At 37.7% G+C, this 23,135-nt stretch overlaps 1 protein-coding gene across 2 annotated transcripts in view; it reads right to left on the reverse strand.

Annotated features, from left to right (window-relative positions):
* arhgap36 (Rho GTPase activating protein 36) overlaps positions 1 to 19,328 on the reverse strand; it is a 42,295-nt gene extending 22,967 nt beyond the window's left edge. The window contains exon 1 of one of the 2 annotated variants that reach the window (XM_034164966.1): positions 19,151 to 19,328. In XM_034164966.1, coding sequence (XP_034020857.1) covers positions 19,151 to 19,252 — 102 coding nt within the window. In that variant the 5' untranslated portion in view covers positions 19,253 to 19,328. Of the gene's footprint in view, positions 1 to 6,907; positions 7,154 to 19,150 lie in introns of those variants that run through there. The other variant, XM_034164967.1, reaches the window with a different exon arrangement.
* Positions 19,329 to 23,135: the final 3,807 nt, after the last annotated feature.

The raw sequence follows: 23,135 nt of genomic DNA on the forward strand, positions 1-23,135 counted from the left end.
GGATGCTGTTTTCCTGAAGTTTCCCGTTTGTCTCATTTATTTCTGTTCCCTTTGTTTGACCCTGCAGCCTGAAAATAATCACAAACACATGTTCCTCAGGGGGCTACCGGGCAGAAATTCCTCATTTTTGAGCCCAAAGTGAACACTGTCCATTTGATATTGATTAAAGTGATTAACGTTATGTCTGACTGGCTCCCACGTCAAACGCTTAAATGATTTAATCCGCTGTGCTGTGACGTCAGCGCCTCATTTGTCAAGGAGACGTCACTCTTTTGCAGTTAGAAAATGTGTTGGAAAATGTGTGACAGTTCACGTCTAGTGCTTTGGAAAACAAACCTGTAGAGTCTCATGCAATAAAATTAAGCCTGAAAATATGGAAGCATTCAGTGGAAATCTGCAAAACATCATTTAGAAGACCAAGGCTGAATTTTTTAAATGATTTTTAAATAAATAATAAGTAGATGGTCGAGCTTAGCTTTCCTTTGGGAATTTCCTACTTTCCATAATATTTAGTCAGCAGCTAGGGACTGTTGATGCAAAACTTTAACAGTGAATTCTGTCAACAGGTCCCCGGGAGCTTGGTCATGTAACGTCCTCAAGCTCCTGTCATGAATATCGTTTTCTCACTGTGAATCATCACACACAAATATCTAAAATCACAAACAAATTTAAATGATCTTATATATTGAAAGCCAAGTGGCCTCTGTGTACGTGTGCAACTTCAATCATAGACAAAACTGGGGAGAGCTGACATTTGCCGTTTGGTATGTTTATATATTTTGGGTCAAGGATGAACGCTGCGAAAATGGAAAGTTGACAGGACAAATGTTTTTGGAGAAATTAGGTTTAATAGGTAACAACAGTGATCAATGGAGGATGATATCACTATTAATCAGTCCCTGTAACCACACAAGCTCTGAACAAAGGAAATATCTCAACCTTGCCATTTGTAAAACATGACATCAATTAAATGTGCCAAATAATAAATACAATTATTCACAAAACTTTCTCATTTTAATTCCCTACACTTTCAGTTAAAATAATTACAGAAACTTTGTATAATTTATTACTATCTTTGAAAAATGTCAGTTACCTATTTAATAAACACTACCCAATCTAGAGCCCATGGATCCCCACGAGCAACACGCTAGTTTAGTAATTTAAGTCACTAACTCTGTAGCTAGCTCACTGGATACAGGAATATTACCAAAGCATAGTGTTGATAAAAGTGTTTGTTTTTTTTGTAAAGCATGGTTTTATTACCATTATTTTCCAAGAATATTTTGTTTATTAAAGAGACAAGTCTTTTCCAGAAATATGTTGTGAAAAAAGTATTCTGAACAATGTGGATCGCCAGTATTTGAGTGAATACACTGATTGCTGGAAAATTCAACTGAAGTTTGCTCTGAACTGTTGCAGCTACAATGCAAGAGTAACCGTCCCTGTATGCATCCATGTGTCAATACTACAGGATGAGCCTGGGCCTGGTTTCATAAAGCAGCCTAATCTTTTAGTCTACTAAACTTGCTTAGTCAACTATGGTTAGTAGCCCAACATTATCCGTCTAATCACCATTTCACATCAACGGCTACACTTGTAGATTAGCCGTCTTACGTTAGTATACGATTTTCACGGGCATTTAATGGCCTTGTGTGCGCCATTGCCAAGAAACGTCTCCAATGCGTGAGAGTTTTTTTTTTTTTTTTTACTTCTGAGTTGGTGTCATGAACTATCCAGCCTCTGTTTCGTTAAGTGGCTTTATTAACATTTACGGACACATATGAACTGCAGAACGACGGACTTAGGTCTTACCCTAGCAGTTCTTCTTCTACATCCTTGCAGCACTTCAGTCAAGCCTTTCTGTGCACACAACGCTGCTCAGCATAACAGGGACACCCGGTGGCTAATGTGAGAACTCTCACAAACATCACATGACAGTCAAGTGCTACAACCATGGCCAAAAGCAGAGGAAGCTCTCCTTTTGGAGGAATACGAGTGACATGGGGTGCTCAAGTGTTCCATCAAGAGGTGATACATGATAGCCACCATTTGTTGAGGAATGACACTGAAGTTTTGTCAAAAAAATATTAACCTCCTCTGTATCAGGCTAAAAACTTTAGTCTGGTAATGCGAAACTTTAGCCGCCTAAAGTGTGCAACAACTAATATCAAAAAATTAGCCAGCTAACTGAGGTTATTCGATTAAACAAGATTAGACCGCTTTATGAAACCGGGCCCAGGTCTGGAATTTGAGTTATGAATGGAAAAACGTCACACATAACTGGGACGATGGTCCTGGTTAGAGGTGCACCGATCAGGATTTTTTAGGCCGATCACCGAAATTTTGATCAGCCGATACCGATCAAGTACATATTTGGATCATGCCCAAAATAATAATAAATTAATATATAAACAAAAATAAATTTAAGAAATATTACAATTTGAAAACAAATGCACCCGAACGTGATGACAGCTGCAAATGCGTAATGCTAACTTTTAACATTGAAAATGCCATAGACATGCTAACACGTTAGCATCGCTCCAGTTTTTAAGTTATAAAATACATCTATCAACTGTTTCAGAAGACCATAACAGGTCGGTTTAACATAGAAAAGGTAAATAATACTCACAGACGTATGCTCTTTAGGGTTTTAGTGGGGGAAAAATTAAGCGAAAGAAATAAAGTATAAACAAAGCAACAGGCTCGAAGCATTGCTTCAATCTGCAAACCACTGGTTCGATTGGTTCAAGGTTCAGAGCAAAGCCGCGCTGCAGAAAAGATGATCACGGACCCGCTGCAGGGTCTGTAATCAATGTAGAGAAATTATCGTTTTTCTGACAAACACCCCCCAAAACAACTGTGCACTGTTGTGATCGGTCCTTTTGATCGGTACATTTTGCCGATCACCGATCAAACCGTGATCGGCCGATAATGATCGGTGGCCGATCGATCGGTGCACCTCTAGTCCTGGTGATTGACCAGTATGTCACAACTGAAATAAGCCCTACTTTTCAACCCTGGAGATTGAATTTAGACTCATGCCCATTTGGAGGTGGAGTTAAATTGTGGATATTTTTTACTATGGTTTCAAATAACATTTAACAACTTAAAGATGAAAATAATTAAGTTAAAGTTGGCAGCGACAACACGCTCACTGAGTGTTCCCCTTTAACTAAAAAACAAAGTCAGCATTTGGATTTACATGTTAATTACACAAAATTATTCTCACTTCTCGTAGTTATTAGCTAATGAAGTTACAGAGAAAATCTTCTCTGATGGTAAACGGATGTTTCTCGCTCTTTCCAACTTCATGTTCCTTATTTTATATTCCTCTCTCCCGTGTGTCTTATAATTTCACGCTGAAATCAAACAAATGTCAAACAATCACAAATGGACTGAACTCGTGAGTATAAAGTGTCGTCTGGATTTCCTACTTAAATTTTTAAGCATCTTTGAGCTGCTTTTTTTTTTCTTTTCTTGGAAGTCAAATTGAGGGTTACCTCTGCACTCTGTGGATAATTTTTTTTCCCGGCTCACTACATTTTCTAATTCCACCCTTAAAGGCTTTTCTGCTTCAGTGGTGTGGAACAATAAACTGAACAAAAATACTTTTCTATCAACTCCACATTAGACGGCTGGTCTGCCAGTACGAGTTTTTAATGGCTGACAGATTGTGTTGTTTAGTTGTTTTTTTCCTTCATTAATTTAGTAATAACAAGTGAGACAAATTCCAGAACACTTATTTAAAACTCTTATTGCGGACTGAGATCAGGGCTGCACCATGTCAGGCTGTTCAGTTCTGTAATCATGAAAAAAAAAGTGATTTCAATAAATAAATCCATGAACAGAGAAGGGCAAAGGTCATTTAATCAGACTAATTAATCCGCCGACTCTTACATCACAAATGATTCAATAATGCACCAACGGTGTGCTGCATCTTTATGAGAGGTGTCAAACTGAACCACACCGTGGATCATAAAAGTTAAATGAAACCCTCGTTTATTCTGAACAATTATTACACCTTTTATGGTTCAATAATCAGCTGTGTGTAACAGAACAGGAAATTACTGTTAGACCATAACAAATGGAGAGATGGGTAAAGGAGAGAGTGATGTGATGTGTACATGAACGAGAAGCTTCAGCAACAAAAAGCAATGATGAGACAGGCAGCCACGTTAGAGTTCATGATGATGCTGGGAAACGTTCAAGGAACAAAACACAATAAAGGTGTTGCAAAGGTTTCATTAAAATGAAGAGTTTTGGTTTCATCCCCAGGCGCACATTCTATCCATTCTTTATTTCTGATTTGAATTTCCCATTTTCTTGTATATTTTGTTGCTTATTTACTCACACAGAAGGCATCATGGTTCTCCCTAAAGTTGCTAACTTAACTTATGAGCTGACGTCAATGTGAATTTGGGCGGAGCTCTAGAATGAACCCCAGTTCTTTTTAATCATAATCCACCCAGCAGGTGGCAGAAATATTTATGGGATATTACATATGCAAAGCACAGTTGCTTTATCGACTAATCTGGTGCGTCGAATATAACCACTGTTTAATCATTTCATGATTATTGTGTACTCTTTAATTCTCGTGAGTTACAACATGATAGCATTTATTGTTTTTGAGTTATTGCTTGCACAAGCTGTGGACTAACACGACCAGCCGCTCATTGATGTTTATGCTCTACAAGCTGTAAAGTAATACCAGCGCACAGCACAGAATGCATATGATCTCAAAGGCAAACAGCGGGTCAGCCAGATTTAATGAACAACTTTTAGACACCAGCTGAAGAAAAAAAAAAAAAAAAAAGCTTTTCTTTGCCAGTCATGTTTTAAAAGATCCATCTTCTCATAATGGCCTAACTAGCTAAACGGTCTAGCTAAACACGATCTTCCCATTCTTCAAGTATCCGTGTTCTGTTTTGAATAACCTTCCTGGCGGCTCTCACTGCAGGGTACTCACAGAACACAGACCTGAACCTTGCACGCATTACGCAACAGCACTTAGCTATCCACGACTCACAACGAAGTACACACATGCACACTCAGATCCTCACAGACGCTAATGGGCCCCTTGGCAGCGTTAAAGACGAGGTTCAGCCTCACAGACGTCAACACAGCAGCTGACTAAAGGTGACACGATGCTGCACACATAAAGCCTTCTGGGATCGCACAGAGTCTCTGCTCTTTGGAAAGTCCACGGATGACGAGCACCAACAGAAAAGGATTAATTTAATGAAGTCACTTGTTTATGTATTAGTCTATATGTGTATTTCAATCATTACAAGGATGACACTCGTTAGAATGCATACTGCATCTTCCACAATGGCCCAAAATAGCCCATGTAAATTAAATTAAATTAAATTCATAATGAAATCTGGATTAGTTCCACCCCTTCTTGTCAACACACCCCAAAATGTATTGGTTTTAATTCCAGGTAAAGACTCGATCTTTTCACCGGGGGTTCTGAAAATAGACAAGTGAAATTTGAAAAGATTATTTTCAAACATATTGGGGTGATTCTTAGACTACGGGCACTTATTATGTCCTTTGATCATATTGTATGAAAAACAGAAAAAAGGGGAAATTTCACACTTTTATAGTTATCTTTACAATGAAAGTGTGTTAAGAAATTTGTTCTAGTAGTCTATGATGACTTTTTCACCTTTTTTCAGCATCATTATATGCAAATATTGCCGTTTTGTGCTTGTCTCACACCCAGACTTTTGATCTTCAATGATAAAAATTGAATGGTAAAGAAACGTTTTTTCTAATGTTTTAAAATATCTCAGAATAAAATATCAGTAAAATAATCAAAACATAATTGGGGTATTCAATGTCGTACAACTGTTGTGATTTCTTTAAACAAAATGTAGTTGTCCCACACTATTGCCGTAATTTCCACCACAACACTGTAATGTCCCTTTAAACAGTTTGTATGAAAGATTGTTTGGGTAGTTTCTATGGAGATAAACAGTGACATCAGAGCACATGTATATAGCGCCAAATCACAACAAACAGTTGCCCCAAGGCGCTTTATATTGTAAGGCAATGGTGTGGTGGAAATTACATTTACAAGGCCAATAGTGCCCGTAGTTAAAGAATCACCCATTGGCTGTGTGCACATTTAAAAATGAAAGACTTCAAATATTTAGGATCTGCAAATTTAAACATACTTTTGATGTCCGACACGGCGACACAATCCCCAAAGTCTGCACGACAACTGCATAACAATGTCTGATTGACGTGTCACAGCTGAAATAACCACTGTGTTTAAGAGATAAACATGAATCATTAGCATGTCAACAAAACGACACTAAGCAGAACATGTCGCAACTATCCCTTGTCTCCCCTACTTTGGATGGAAAATGGGTCACACAATTACATGGAGTCATTATATTATTTTTTTTTTCTTTTTTTTGAGAAACATACAGTTCTAAGAATGACTGTCTGAAAGTGAGCTGATTTTGATTAAATTACATTTGACATTTTCAATAAAAGCTACATCCAGACAATTTGAATAGTTAAAAAAGCTCCAAATTCATCGTTAAGAATTCTGTTAAAATGTTTACGCTATATGTCTCTAATATAAATTTAATCTAAGTAAAAATGTCCACAAAAATCTAATTTAAAATCCAAGACATCAAACCAAAAATAGAACTTCCTGGAAGGAAACAGTTTGCCTAATTTTTTATGCACATTTTTTTCAGTAATTCTAATAAACTCTAAACGTTTTGGTTTTTTCCACCTCTACAACAGCTTTCAAATTCAAAAACTCACTAATTGTTCACTACTTTATACTTGAATCAAAGATAAACATGCAAATGTTTCACATTTACAGAAACAAAATAAAAGTCTGCATCGTGTCCGTCATCTTAGGTTTTAAGCGTGAAAGCTGTCGTACCTGTGAGTGAATTTAAATCCCTTCGATCCTACTGCTTTTCGGGTCTCCGTTATGCAGATCTGAGCCCATCACAGCACTGAGCTCAATGACAGAGGACGGGCGAGCGAGACAGAAACAGAGTGAGGGGGGGAAGAGCGAGAGAGAGAGAAATAGAAGAGGAGGAGCGCCACATACTGGCCGAGCATCCAGGAGCGACAGAACATAAACGGGAGAGAGGAATGAGAGTATCAGGAGGACACAGGTGGGAGGGAGGAATGGAAGAAGGGGCAAAGGAAGGGAGAGCAGCAAGAAGAACGAAGGAACAGGAGGTTATAGAAAGAGAGTGTGAGGAAAAGAAGGAGGGACTGATAAGGAGGCAAGAAAAGTGGAAGGTGGAATGTAGGAAAGGAAAGAAGGGTGTAGATATAAGAAGTAGAGAGAAGAGGGAAGGAAGCTAAAGATATGATGGCAAGAATGTCAAAAGAAGTAGGAAAAAAAGAAGGAAAGATGAGAACTGAGAAATGGAGGAAGGAAGACAAGAGGAGATGGAGGGCGTCGGGGAAAACGGGGATAAGGTTGAAGAAATTAAAAAGGCGGAGGGGTAAAGGAAAGATCAGGAGAGAGCAAGAAATGGAGATGAATGGATGGAAAGGAAGAAGAGGGACGCTACGAGATAAAAAAAAGAAGACAAGGAAGCACAGAGTAGGAAAAAGGAGGCCAGTTGAAGTATGCAGCAAGAACAGGGAGAAATAAAGGAATGAAACATGCTGAAGGAAGAGAGAAGGAAAACAAAAAGATAGGAAGAAGGTGGGTAAAGGTGTTCAAGAAGGAAAAACAAAGGCGCACAGAGTGAATGTAGAAGACCAGGATGCATAAAAACGAGGAATCACAGAAAGATAACGAGTCAAAGCGGAAGAAAGTAAAGCGGGAACGGAAGGAAACGTCTCTGTCTTCCCGTTTAAAGCTTTTGGATTACACATCATCATAATCAAACGCAACCTCATCTATTTAGCCACTTTAAATGCCTTTAAATTCTGAAACAAAAAAAAACATCAATGCTTCACAATGAAATGTGTTTATTGCAGTAGAACAAGGCATGACCTTTGACCCTTAACCTGTTCTTTCAAAGGCTACAGCTGGATTGAAGAGAAAGTTTGCGTCAGCTTATTCTCCGATTCCGGCTTTTCTGATGCTTTCAAGTTCATAACGCTGCCATGCGTTTCCAGGTCAAAGGTCAGGACATTACACGCTTGCACGTCCTCAAAGTCATGTGCTGAGTCCAACTGTGGGCTTCAAAACAGGATGGGTAGTGAACGGTCTCACTCACACACTCTCTCTCTCACTCACACACACACACACACACACACACACACACGCACACACACACACACACCTGTTCAGCTTACTCGACAACACTGCCACCTACAGTTCCCACTCTGTCATGTCTTCTAGGCCTTGGCAGAGGTGTGTGCACAACTGAGTTTCCTTTTAGTTGTGTGGGTTTCTCTCACAGAATTATCTTATTAAATGAGCTTTTTTATCGTCGTTCTCAGAGGATAGCAGAAAGGGAAATGCCAACACTGACAGAGGAAACAAGATTTCAGTGAGGATATTGATAAAAAGCCTCTTCGTCTTTTCTAAACAGGACGTTCACATCCACACCCATCATCATCATCACCACCACCACTCAGACAACTTACACCCTGCTCTTCAAAATATCCTCTGTGCCTTCATCAAAACGATGATCAGTAAGAAGCCACGTTCACACTTCGAGTCTGAACTGCAGCAAAATGATTCCAAACGAATCAACTGATTTTGATTGACAGACTTTGACACATTAAGCCTTCATCACTAAAGACTGATCTAGATTTATAAAACAAAACCTGCACCACATGCATGTGCACCAAAACGTGGCTCTTCAGCTAACACACCCAACCCTGTACATTTTAGAGGAGAGGTGTCAAACTGGCAGCCCGAGGACTGGATGCGGCCAGTCAGCCAAACATTTACGGCCGATACCCTGCACATTTAACATGTTAAAGCTTACTGCTGTCACTACATGTCACGTTTTTGCATACATGTTTGATAGCAGCCATTTTTATGCCATGAGCCATGTATAATTAAGTTTGGCCAATCAGATCGTATCATAAGAGTAGCTAAATTGTGCTTTTTTCAAAGAAAAGCAGAAGGCGAAAACAGATTTTTGCTGTACGACTCAAACACTCAGCAATAAACAATTAAAATTTCCACAATTGATTGCTGCTGAATAACACATTAATTAGAGAAAGGACTTGAACAGGAAATGTTTTCTGGAGAGGCAGCAGACAGGCTTCATCGATAAATACACTTGGCAATTAATCAAGTTCATTTTTGTTTTCTTCCTTTTTCTTGCTTCATTACACAATGCTTCAAAAGTTTTCCTTCACTCAGCGATGAAGCTTCCCAGAGTTCATAAGGAGAGGAGTCTGCATTTTTGGGGATGTGATGTAATCAACATTTGATTTTGCAACCACACAATCTGTAAACATTCTATCGTTCATTTTTATCGTTCAAGTTCTTTGATCCAGACATTCCCCACTTTGTTTTTGCAATGGTGAAAAACAAAAACCCTGAAGAGCAGTGGAGGGAAAAAAGATACAGAAAAACAGGAGAAACTAGAGCACCGTGCTAACAGAGTGCAAACCTCCACCAACACTAGTTTCCAATTCCACCTCTTTTCACCTTGGAAAAAGTTTTCAAGGTCAAAGTCCTGTTGAAAGTGGCTTTTCATAAGATAAATTAGATGTGCTCAAATGTCAGGAGTATGTATTTAGTGCCATGCACCTGAATCAAAGTTTTTTGTTTTTACTTTTTTGGTTTCTGAATTCTTTTTCAGATCATTTTCACAGAACTTTGGTTATCTCTGCTGTGCACAATGTGTCACTGCTTTTTTGCACTTGGTTTCCGACTGATAACGCAAAGACAAACATGCATAAAATTGGAACCTCCATCCAATTTTGGTGGTGTAGGTAAATCTGTAACAGAAAAATGAGCATGACTGAGGCACATTTGACTGAGATATAATGAAAAATGTTTACCAAATGGGCTTTTCAATATTAAATTTAAATGTCCACAAAATCCACAATCCGGATCAGATCCGGATCAAACTTTGTCAGGTGATAGTGAGTGCCAGTCTGCACCTCACTTTCAAATATGAGAGTGACTGGTGCACGTTTGATTAAGATACAATGTAAAATATATATTAAAGGGGAGTTTCAATATTAAATTTAAATAGCCACGAAATGTGTAATCTGGATCAGATCTGGATCAAACTTTGTCAGCCGATGAAGGACACCATTCTACACAACGTTCTCAAATATGAAAGAAATTTGATCTTTTTTGACAGTTATTAATTTTTGAAAATTCATTCAATGTTAAAGGACAGGGATTTTTCTAATTTTCCAAGATTTTTCCTGACTTTGACCTTGAAAATTGAAACAGTTCTTGCCTATCAGAATATGAATAATTTGTAAAAACGTCATAACAACATATGAAAAATTGTGGGTTATGGGCCGTTCACAAGCATACGGGTGAAAACATAACCTCTGCCCAACTTCATTGGCGGAGGTAACGTATTGTTATAAATCTTATCTTCATGTCTGCTATTATCTATGACATTAATAAACTTGTATTCATGAATCATGTGATTCAACAAGAAAACCCTAAATCTCTGAGTTTTGAACTAAAGTGGAAACTGCGATTTATTTTCCCTGAACGGTGGTTCATGAAACATTAGATCTGTTGACGTTAAACTACAACATTTATTTTATGTAAACAAAAATAAATAAATAAATAAATAAATAAAACATGAAAATGACTGAAGATGTGTTAGATTCAGGTGCCATCATTATTTGTGCACTGTGATGAATCAAATTTATCTTACAGCCGCAGTCTGCTGTGATTAAAAATCCATCAAACAGTCATGTCCATATCCACCCACACTGAGGCCACACTATGTGTGAAGCACGTGCTCGTGGTGGCACCAATGACCTAACCATCCATCTTATGGGACGTGACACTATTTGGGGTCAGGCAGCAATTCCTCTGCAGGGAATAATAAAAAGGAAATACTGAAAATGGATTCCAGGGTTTTGATGAGCTGAAGGCAACTGACGCTGCTCTGCTACTCAGTTTTCTCATCTTTCTTCTCACAAGCAGTTCTCCAACATTTACTATAATACAACAATCACATCCAATGTGGGTTGAGAACTGGTTAGGCTTTGTGTTCAAGCTAGCGTAGCCTCTCTCACAGTAGGTCAATTGATAATTCTATCCTGGACTTTGAAAAACTTGTATTATAAGAGGCCAGTGACCCAGTTTTTCATCATAGGGAACAACAGGGTGGTGTCACCTGCGCGTTTACCACTGTGTCTGCCACCTGCACCGCAAACACCAGCAGTCGCTCTCATCCACTGCCAAATCAAACCCTGACAACAACGACGTGTGGGTTTCGCCGACGAATTTCCAGACACCTGCATCACATTGGACACTTGCAAACTGTTGACCGTCCAGCTGGAAAAGGATGAAATTCTAAGTGTCACAACCTTCATAAAGTGTAGCTGGACAATTCCATGAGACAGTCACGTCCATTACCGCTGTCAGTGTTGCTGCTGTAATCTAGTCGTCACAGAGAGTTCTTATTCTCAGCAGGAAGAAGAAGAAATAATGGACAAATCTTAATTCTCTGGGATGGAAAGAACAAGAAAGAGGTCATGGACGTGACCGTCTCATGGAATTATCCATCTACTCTTCTGCCTCACAACAATTAAGGTGAGTTTAGCATGAAATACTCACTTTGTGACACACACACACACACACACACACACACACACACACACACACACACACACACACACTGCATGGCTGAATCTTGCATGAATCAAGTTTTTCTTAAACCGACATTTCAATCATTTATTCTTTTGCAGATACAGAATACAGCTCACGCGGTTTTATTAATGGTGTCAAGCTCGGCTAGTTCAACACAACTTACGTGAATTGTCCACTTTTTAAAAAAATCTGAAAGTGTGCAACCTCAAGTCGTTACACGTGAATGTGATCAAATAACAGAAGTCTCTCCCACATGTCACATGACACAAGCACTCGAAAGAGAAGGGGGGAAAAAACAGACTACGGAAAGAGTCGTGGCCGCGTTTCCACTGTTTTGTTTCCTCACCTCAGATTTACACTGACACTGAGGGAAAGAAGCAGTAATTATGTGGTTTATGTGTCATAATTCACAGAGGGCTTCCCAGGACAGCAGCAGGTTAGACTCACAGTCACACGCGTGTGCACAAACTGAGCACACACATCTCTCAAGCAATGTGCACATGTGGTTTTCGTGTCCAAGGGTAACTGTGTCATGCGTCGACAAGATTCTGCTCTAATACACACAAAACCATTTGTGCACTGGGTGAAAACGCACAGCAACATGAGAGATGTTATCATCTCCGGAAAAAGACTATGATTAGCTTCTCTTAACACTAACGCAGAACTGACTTCATGACTGCTTCCCAAAATGTTGCAGCAGCCACGATTTATCAATGAAACCAATCTCAGCGAGCTGCCAGTTATGTACCAGTAAGTTAAAAAAAAATCTAAATAAAACGTCTCACCGCGAATGCATGTAAACCAGTTAAAAAAAAGTAAAATACCCTACTCAAAGTGCATGCCCCTTCAGCTCCTTTATCCCAAAATAGTTCAAATTTATTAATTATTATTAAAAATTCACCAGGTCTTACACAATGTCCCACAACTGCAACAGAAAAAAAATGAAAGCTGTACAAAAAAGCCTCAAAATGAAGATGAAATGATGCCACAAAGGAAATCATCATGAACGCTGATAAAACTACAACTGTTATTGATCTAATCAGCCACAGCAACAGTGACATGAGCACTTCAAAATAGGAACTAACAAGAATTCAGTACATTTCTTCCTGATACTATCAAGCAGTATTAAGTCTTTCAGTATGATGTCACAAAGCAAGAGTGCAGCAACTGGACAAATACAAAAAGTCTGGATTTAACCTTGCAGCCTGAAATTTAATTGGTTCTTCCATCATCCAGGCCAACATTAAATTTCATGAGGATTGGGCACGTTTTTTTTTGCATATTCCTGCTGACAAACAGCCAAAATTTTAAGTCCCTCGATGAAGGTAACGGCTGCATTTAAGGTGTTTTTGCACCGAGATGTTGTGCTTGTTGCGTAACTCTGTGTCTGCAGACATCCTGAAGCCTCTGGCACTCACAAACAACAAATCTGAACATGCAATAGGACAGAAAAGTGAATTGAGCTACTACGAACACACAACAGGAAATCACATCTAAATTAATACTATAACAAGATGTGCTTTACGTTGAGATCTACTCCAAAATCTATGCTGAGAAGAACTCAAAGACACGGTTTAGTTATCACTGTCCAGAAGTTCTTCCCGGTGATGTCACAGTGAAGGTTGTTAAGCCCCAAAACGGGAATCTGCTGCAAATCGTGAATTATCCACAAACCGTGAATTACGAAATGTGAATACCAGAAAAAAAATGTGAACACACATCTTGCAAAACGTGAATTTCAATCAATCAATCAATCAATCAATTTTTTTATATAGCACCAAATCACAACTAACAGTTGCCCCAAGGCGCTTTATACTGTAAGGCAAGGCCATACAATAATTATGTAAAACCCCAACGGTCAAAACGACCCCCTGTGAGCAAGCACTTGGCTACAGTGGGAAGGAAAAACTCCCTTTTAACAGGAAGAAACCTCCAGCAGAACCAGGCTCAGGGAGGGGCCTGGGGCCTTTCTTCATGACTACAGATATTTCATGTCACTATAAATTCATTTTTGATCATTAATGGAGCAAACCACAAGAAGATAGAAAATGTGTATATTTTCCAAAATATACTTAACTAATCAACAACGGATGCACTTTGTCGATTTTACCATTTATTCCACCATGCTAAAGCCACACCTGAGTAAGAGAAACATACATGTGCCTAGTCGTGATGTGTGGAATGCTTAGAAAGATAACTGATGACAAAGCAGGAGAAATATTTGAACATTATAAATTCAAATATTTTATTTAAAAAAATTAGCAAATATCCAGCTGTAAAGATTTAGTGAATATCTATTTAAATAAAAGATTACTCTGGAAAAAAAAAGTCAGGAGTCAGCTGTTTGTCTCAAAAACGATAAAATAATGTTTATAAAGTAATATGACAGAAAAATTGAAACTACAAAATGTTATGATATCATGCGGCATCCTTTCAGTAAACAATTCAATTCAATCATTTTATTCAGATTCACATAAAATGACAGTACAAAACTGAATATGATTATAAATGGATGGTAATACTGAAAGGCATAGTCTGAAGCAGAGCTTATAAATGACTACCTCAAAAAAAAAAAAAATCACGTTATATACATTACAATATAGCTTAGTAAATGATAATAATGATAACATAAATAATAATTATATAAGTGTACAAGTAATGTTGCGAGTGTGATTTTTTTTTTTTTTTTTTACTAAAACATATATTAGCTGTACCTGCAACAATCCGTAGGCCTTTTGGCTGTACTGAATGATAATGTTCAGTTAAAAACCAAATTTACTTTTATATTATTTAAATACACAATCATATCAATGGTTTAAGCATTACATTTATTAATTATATTGAGCATGTCACTCACTAAGTTGTCTTATTTTATGAGTGCAATGCTTTCTATAAAGCATATATTAGCTGTCATGTAATAGACATTTGCCGATAATATTCATTCAATAATCTGACAGAATTTTCTTTTTGACTGTAAAACAAATACGCACATTTTAGCCTATTAACCAAGAATATATAAATAATACACGATAATGCATTTCGACTGTAAAACAAATACACACATTTTAGCCTATTAACCAAGAATATATAAATAATACACGATAATGCATTTCTGCTAAAACACATTTACAGTCAATCGGTCAAAAGCCCAAGATGGATTTTTACAGTGTTAGATTTAACTATAAATTCATTGTAGGAATATTTTAGTTGCTTCAAAAAATTGCTGATTAGCTTTTAAAGAATATAAAATTCACATACACTTGAACATAAAAAAATACTTTTTGTATAAAAACTAATATTTTGTTCAGCTACTGCTTGGAATGATTTATCACATAGTGAATTTAAGCCCACCAATACGATGCAAAATATAGATATGACCGCCATATGAATAGTATGATTGAGAGAAAATTTGTATATTTTACAAATGTTATCATTTTTTCTTCACAAAAACTTTGAAAAATATACATACAATGTAAACAGCAGTGTACAGCTAATATGAATGTACAGCTAATGATCAGTGATATGTGCACTTTATACAACATAGGCCAAACTGTAAAGGTGCACGTACAGCTCATGAAAATTAAGATTGTGTTGACACAGATCTTTTGGTAGTGCCCCCCCCCCCCCCCCTTCCGCGGAGATAGGTTTTGCAATCAAAATTTCCTGAAGTAACTGACCTGTAGACTACTTAACCCGAAAGAAAATATATATCATTAATGATATTCATGTTTTGCAAGACCTGTGTTCACATCTTGTGGCATATTTTATTTACAGTTTTCAGCAAAATTATTTACAGTTCACAGATATTCACGGTTTGCGTAAATTTCCGTTAATGGTTTGCAGATCATTCACGATTTGCAACAGATTCATGTTCTGGGGGTCAAGAAGGTATTACCGCGACAATTTCGCTGTCAGACAGCTACCGCATTTCTTCCATCACTCTGTTCTGTTTAACTGGATGTTGGCCTTCATGGTTGGAAACACGGTAAAAGCTGGACAGCTATTGTTTTTCTTTGTTTGGGAAACTTGATGTGGAGATCTCAGTGGACTGAGGTTGTGGTGGAACTTTCTCCTGACGCAGCAGACATACATGTGACTTCAGAGCCTGAGGTTACAAAATAATGTGTCACCTCTGAATATGTTAAAAATGCTCAACTTCTGCTCCTCCTCTGCAGATAAAATGTGGTGTTTATTTAACAAACTATTCTAAATGTAAAAAAAAAAAAAAACTTAAGCAGCAGCACCACACAGTTCTATAAAAGCTTAAGTGATTGTCTTTTCTGCAAGAAACTATTCAACTTTTATTTCAATTTTAACCATATGAATATTTTACTGCAGTGAACAGTGATGTTCACATGACATGATGTTTCACATGGCTAATGTTTGATTTAATGCCATTTTACTGCAACAATTCCAGCCTTGTCCAAAAAATACTACTTTTTGTTTTGCTGTGGTTCATCAAAGTTAACAAAAGCTTAATCAGATTGTCCTCATTACATGTCCTTTTAATTAGAAAAATCAAAATCTTGAAGCATTTATTGTTTTTGAGTTATTCTGTCAACAATCTATATGGAACAGACTCATTTATCCAGCTTTTCACTCACATTTTACAGGGTACATGCATGTAGGCTTAGGAACACAAGCATGTGGATGAAAAAAAAAATGTTTGCAGGGACTTTAGGTTGAAACTGGGTGTAAAACAGATGCTATTCTTTATTTTATTCATGCAAATGCAATTATTTGAGCCTGTCCCCTACATCCAGTAATTGTAAACACATATACAGTGAAAAATGCATTCATTTGAAAATTCCTTAATTTTTTTATGTCTACTGTTTGCATAAAATGCATTTATTAAAATCAGATATGTAGTTCTTTATAGTGTACAAAATTATTAAAAACTGTGTGACCACCTATCCCGCTTAAAAATAATTAAAGGTAAAGTGATAAAAATAATTTTCTTTGACACCACTATAATTTTATTCCTTGGCATAATTTAATTTTATTCCCTTTAGATAAGGGATTTATGATATGATAAATCAAAATTCATGCTGTCTGGAAACAATTTAGAATTTCAACCCTTGAGAGGGAAAAAAAAAATCAAGGGATCAGATGCTATGACCAACATTTGCTAGTTTTGGAAGGGATTTACAAGAGATCTTATGGATGTTAACGTAAAATGGGTCACAGGTAATCTCAAAACCTCACACATGAACACAGGCGCATCCTCCTGCAGTTAGTCTGTATGATGGCGATGAAGAAAAAGACAATATTCGGTGTAGAATTTCTCCCTGATAAATATGTAATCTTCATTAAAATGAGCTGTAATTTTGCAACATGTTACAAAAATAAACCTACACAATAATGCTTGAATTTCAGTAGAAACAAAATTTTCTGTTTTATGAAATTTGAAAGGCTCTATATTTAATCCTGGGTGTTCTGCAATTTATAAGTTGTTTTTTTTTTTTACAGTCTATAAGTAATCGATGATCATCTGTCTTTTGTTGTTATATTACTTTTTAAAAAATATTTTTTTGATTTTGACAAAACAGAAAAAAGTGTTAATTTTTCATTTTGTCAACACTCTAGAGCACCTAAAGTTTCTCTAAAGCGATGCATATACCTATGCAGCACACACCCCAAATCCATTAACATCAGACCTTAAAACTGTCATTAAGAACACTACTCAATAACACAACACAATGTTCACAGTATAACTACACTTTCATAATGACCAACTCAGGGGGAAGTCTGCAAAAGACAACAAAACAACAAAAACAGCAATATTTTAAATGTGAGCACAACTGCTGGAGTACAGCATAGTGATGTTTAGGTGTTTAAAAGTGACTAACTTGAGTAATATTTCTTCACACACGGTTCAGTCCAGCAACACAAACCTACATCAGCCAAACAGCAACAACAGCCGTCTGCCATCACAACACAAACAATCAAAAGAGGTGAACAGCAATAATAATAATAATAAATGACTATTATTATTTTACTGTTATAAAACAGACGAACTGCAGTACTCCATTCTGACAGTAGGCTGTGCACTAACTAGGCATGGAACAAAACATGTTAAATAAGTCAATAACATTTTTTTATTTTATTTTGGGCACTGAAAAAATGCTGAAAAAAGTTAACTTTGGGATGTTTATCGTTGCGCACCAAACAAACAAACAAACAAACAAAAAAGACAGCAGATGATGAAAGCAGTCATGTTGAGTTCATATTAGCTTACCAAGCTAGCAGTTATTCTCCAACGTGCGACAGATTTTATGGCGATGTTTGACCGAAAAAAAACACCAAAATGTAGCACTTTTGATCCCATAGTATGACGCAAAAACTCTAAAGTAATACAAAACAAAGTTATTCCAAACTAGCATTAGCACCGTGTTGACATCGGGAGCTGAAAGCCGCAGGTGCCGCTAATTGGACGAATAAAACTCCGATTGGCTCCTGTGTGGATTAGAGGCGTGGCCAACACTAAAAGTAAATGATTGGATAAAGGCACTTCCGTAGATATTTTAACACTAGATCTACTTATGCCTTTACCCATATAGAACTAGAATCCACATAGTTTTAACGTCTCACTGCTGCGATAAGGCAACATTACCGCCATATTGGTAAGGTAACAACACGAGAACATAAATCTAGATTTCCCTGGAGAAATTCAGCAAATTTTCAGTTAACATCTTTTTTTAAAACGAAAAAAAAAGGCAGTTTAAAGGTCTGAACAAATACATCTGTTGCAATACTTTAAGTGTAAAAAAATATTAATAACCCATATCAGATGAAGGGCTTCCAGAAATTACAGTAAAAACTCACCATTTTCAAGCTTGCTAAGCAGCCATGATGTCAGCTTAGAAGCTTGCTCCAAATCCAGAAGTGCACAGCACCCTTCCAAAATAGGTGGACAATTTCAGGAGTGCAAAACCTCCAGCATTTTTTTACTTCTCTGAGCATATATGTCACAAACATATATATCACCTTTTTTTGCTTTTTAACAGATGGCAGCTGCAGGAAACTCATGTAAGAGCATGCACGCTATGCAAAAAAAAAAAGAAAAAAAAAAAGGCAGAGCCAGGGCAGGCAAAAAATGCATCAACTTTCTCACTTCTGCAACCTGAGGTCACCTCAGACGACCCCTGTGGCAGCTTTTTTTGTTGTTGTTTTCTTTGTGCAGCTCAGCAGTGGCCCTCAGGCCCTCAGTTTGACACCACTGATTTAAATCCTTCAGCTTTAAACTGTCTCAAACCAGAGGTTTTAAACGCAGGCGGTTCGTATCCAGGTCATAGTGTCGGTTTTTAAACCTGTGTAATATTTGACTGTTATTCACTCAACATTCTTCCACAATGACTAAGTAAACTCCTCCACAGCAGGAGTGGATGTGTTCCTCACCACATAGTAGAAGTGCATGTTGTTGTCCTGTATGGGGTAAGCTGCAGGAGACGCCGTGGATGTCCACAGTGTTGGTCCATCCAGCAGGAGACACGCCGTCATCCTCACAGGGACTCCATCAGTCACCCAGGAGAAGCACACTGTGGATGTCCTCTGTTGTCTTGATGTTTCTTCTTTCTCTCCTTGACATTACTCCTCCCCTCCCTCCCCACATGACTTCAATCCTTTGTACCTCCCTTTTTCTGTTTGCTTTCACTTCCTCTCTTTTTTCCACTTCTAGTGCAATTTTATGTCCTGTTTCTATTTTTCCCCTTCTGTTATTTGCTCTGTGAAACTAGGACTCACAAAAACATTTGATTTGATCATGAGTCCTCCTCAACAACATCAGGACAAGGCACAGAGCCCTTAAAGATGCACTAAAATGGGAAAACAAATCTTTTCTAAAGTCTATTCTACTGTTTATTGGTACATCTAAAATACAAGTTGTAGAAAATGTTCTGACAGTGAAAATATTGTCCACTAGATGGAGACAGAGGGTCAATTTGAATTTGCATCAATCGAAGTTGTTTGAAGACAAGATGCTTGTAAAGGTACTCTGTTCTGGCTTTCCAAGATATGTCTCCCACAAGATCACAGTCAATAACCGTGGAACTCTTGGCCACTTGCGCGTGGTTTGATGGTATAACGTACCAGTTTTGTACCGTGTGACATGCAAAACCGACTGTAGTGTAACTTTAGCGCAACCTTGTCGCTTCCAGGCTCCATGGAGATGCAAGGGATTGCTAAAGTTGCAAATCTAGCCACAGTTGTAACAAGACCACGGCACAGTGACGTCATATTCTGAATAAGATTTTCCAAGGAAAAAAACCTAGCATGCATATGCGAAAACAAAATGGGATTGTAAAATTGGGGTTTGGCTACAGCATGGAGTTTGTATGGTGCATGCAGTCAGTCGATTAAAGATTCACTTACTAACATTTTCTTCAATTTCCAGGGGTGTATTATTTTGCGCAAGTGTGACGTGATGAAACTTTTCCTGCAATCACTTTGCACTTACTTGTGTTTCTCATAGATGAGATCACTTTACTGTGTCACAAATTGTACCAGCGAATTACAGCCCACCTCAGATTTGAACAGGGCAATCACAGAGGCAGTGGGCGTGGCTCAACAACTGCTACCTTTATTGACAGTTTTGTGTTCACAAGCTATTTAGGAATATTGCTATAGAGTCATATGATGTGCCTGAAGATCATTTAAAGTCCCCACAAACACTCAAACAGGAACATGTGTGTGTGTGTGTCTCTCTAATAGGAAGGATGCAATTTAACGAGAGGATGTCATTATGGTGCCGGAACATTAAACAGTTTCCTCCATAGTCCACCTGAACTCAAACACATAATTACATACGTGTGTGTCTGTGTGTGGGCACATAACCACACTTGTGAGGACCCGCTCACTACCGTAGTCCCATCCCAGGCTTCAATGATCAATCACCTGCCGGTTTTTGTTGCCATCAGACCATTAGTGCACCAAAACACTAATTGGTCCTTTCAGAGGTAGAAATCCAGAATCACGTAATGTACACACAGTGACAGTAAAGACAGGCCTGGGACGGGTAATTATGGCAGTTTGTTTTCTGGAATGAACACTGAAAATGCTGAGCCTCACCGGTCAAGCTAATTAGGAAAATAGGCAGCGTGCGAATTCTTCAAGGAAACAAGCATACGGCATGAAAACACCACAGGCAAGCAAACAGAAACGCAATGATACCGCTAAATGAACACACAGCTAGCATGCTGTCAGTGTGGCACTATAACCATTAAGTTTTAACATTACAACTGGAAGATTAATTTCCTGCTTCAACTCAGTAATTTTACCTGATGAACACATACTTATAAAATTTGATAAAAAAAAATAAAAAAAAATAATAATAATAATAAAAAAACAGCTCCTAAACTCATTTGTGTCAGCTACTGTAAATAAGCCAGCTAGCTTGCAATGCTACGTGATTAATAACCTATTTTTACTTGTTTCTATGATTTTTTTTTTTTTTTAAAGGGAGAGTCTCACTAGATGTTAGCAAAAGCTTTTGTTGAAAACAGGCTAATGACTAGCACTGCCATTGTGATGCTAATAATCGTGCAAATTAAGAATATCACAGCTGTAAAATGTTAATTGTATAGCCAACTGGGCAGAAGCCAAACTATTTATCCAATAAACACAATTTTGTATACGCAAAAACTAGCTGACAGGTGTGTTCTTGAGTTAGCTACATGCTAGCTATCTTAGTGAGCCACTGCATTAGCTGGCTTCAGCTAACTAGCTTTATCACTTCCTACTGTATTTTCCAGAGTATAAGTCATGCTTTTTCCTTTTTTTTTTTTCTTTTTTTTTTACTTGTGTGGGTTGCCCCGTGGCTTACTCAGGTGTGACTTATATACAGAAAAACCATGAGTTTGTTATTCATAATAATTACAGTAATTATTCATGGCCGTGTCCATAACTCTCATTTGGCTATTTGCACGGTGGCAAAACTTGGAACTACTTGTATAAACAAACATACTGCATTTAAGATGTCATAACTCCTTTAATATTTTTCGATTTTGATGATTTTTTTTATTCGGCCGTGTCCACATTTCACTATTCGCACATTAAGACTCTGGTGGCAAAAGGCTGACCCTATTCGAACGGCAGCCATGTCCATAACTCTCATTTAATGCAGTATGTTTGTTTATACAAGTAGTTCCAAGTTTTCCCACCAGAGTCTGGCAGTGCGAATAGCCAAATGAGAGTTATGGACACGGTGGCTGTGTGAATAGCCACTTCCATTATTTATAAAGGACTTTCACAGGAATCAAACACTAAACAAAATTAACTCATAAGAATGCCAATAATAAGTAGTACAGTTTGACAATGCACAAATATGCCACATTAATAAGCTGATAATATAGGCTGACTATATTTTGACTATCGAAAAACCAGGACACTCGGCCCAGCAATGAGATACTCGAACTTTCAATATACGTATTTAGAGTATGGTTCCTCTGTATGGATTTAAATTGTTATATTACAAAATACTATGTATAACCAAATACACAAATTCAGATAGGCTTCTCAGAGAAACCAGGACATGTCCTAGGAGAACAGGATGTTTGGTCACCCTATGATAATACAAAAAAACGTGCGACATACTCCAGTGCGACGTATATATGGGTTTTTCTTTTTAAAGAGGCATTTTTTTAACAGGTGCAACATATTCTGGAAAAAAAAACAGTAATCAAAGTAGACAGCACAAACAACAGAGAGGAACAGAGTTTTTTTTCTTAACCAATAAAAATAATTTATTTATAATGATATAATTTCATCATATTGGTGATGCAGAGCTGCAGAGGGAAGCGTTTCCTCGCAGCTACACATCACAGCATCAGATGGGGCGGGGAAACAGAGGTTATTCAATACATACACGGAATATTCCTTTAAATATGTCTTTTTTTTCAATAAGGAATAACAAAAATAGAATCATTCCAATAGCTGTTTGTCTTTCTTTATGTCTCATGTGTCTTCATAAGCTGCCTGTACAGCCCCCGGAGGAGGGTTAAAACTGTTTTACTCTATGTAGAGTGCCAGAGGGGCAGGGCTTGTTACAGGTGACACAAGAGAAATGTCCAAACATACAAACCCCGCCCCTCTGGCACAATCAGTGGGCTACAACAGCTGTAATAGAACTTTGTTGGCCCAAATCTGCAGCCACACTTTGTTCCGCGCTCTATTTTTGTCGCCTTAATTTGATTGGCTGTTACACAGTAGTTTATAAGGCTGGACTTCCACACATCAAATTATCACGTCAGGGAACTCAAATCGGAAACAAAAATTCACCAAAAATGTGCAGGAAATGAAGAATTCACACAAAGTTACATCGTCTGTCAGTCACTTTGACACTTACTGAGGTTTGGGCTTAAAAGTTGATGCACTCGACAGCAAACAT

Source organism: Thalassophryne amazonica, chromosome 23 (assembly GCF_902500255.1).
Source record: "Thalassophryne amazonica chromosome 23, fThaAma1.1, whole genome shotgun sequence".
Classification (NCBI taxonomy): domain Eukaryota; kingdom Metazoa; phylum Chordata; class Actinopteri; order Batrachoidiformes; family Batrachoididae; genus Thalassophryne; species Thalassophryne amazonica.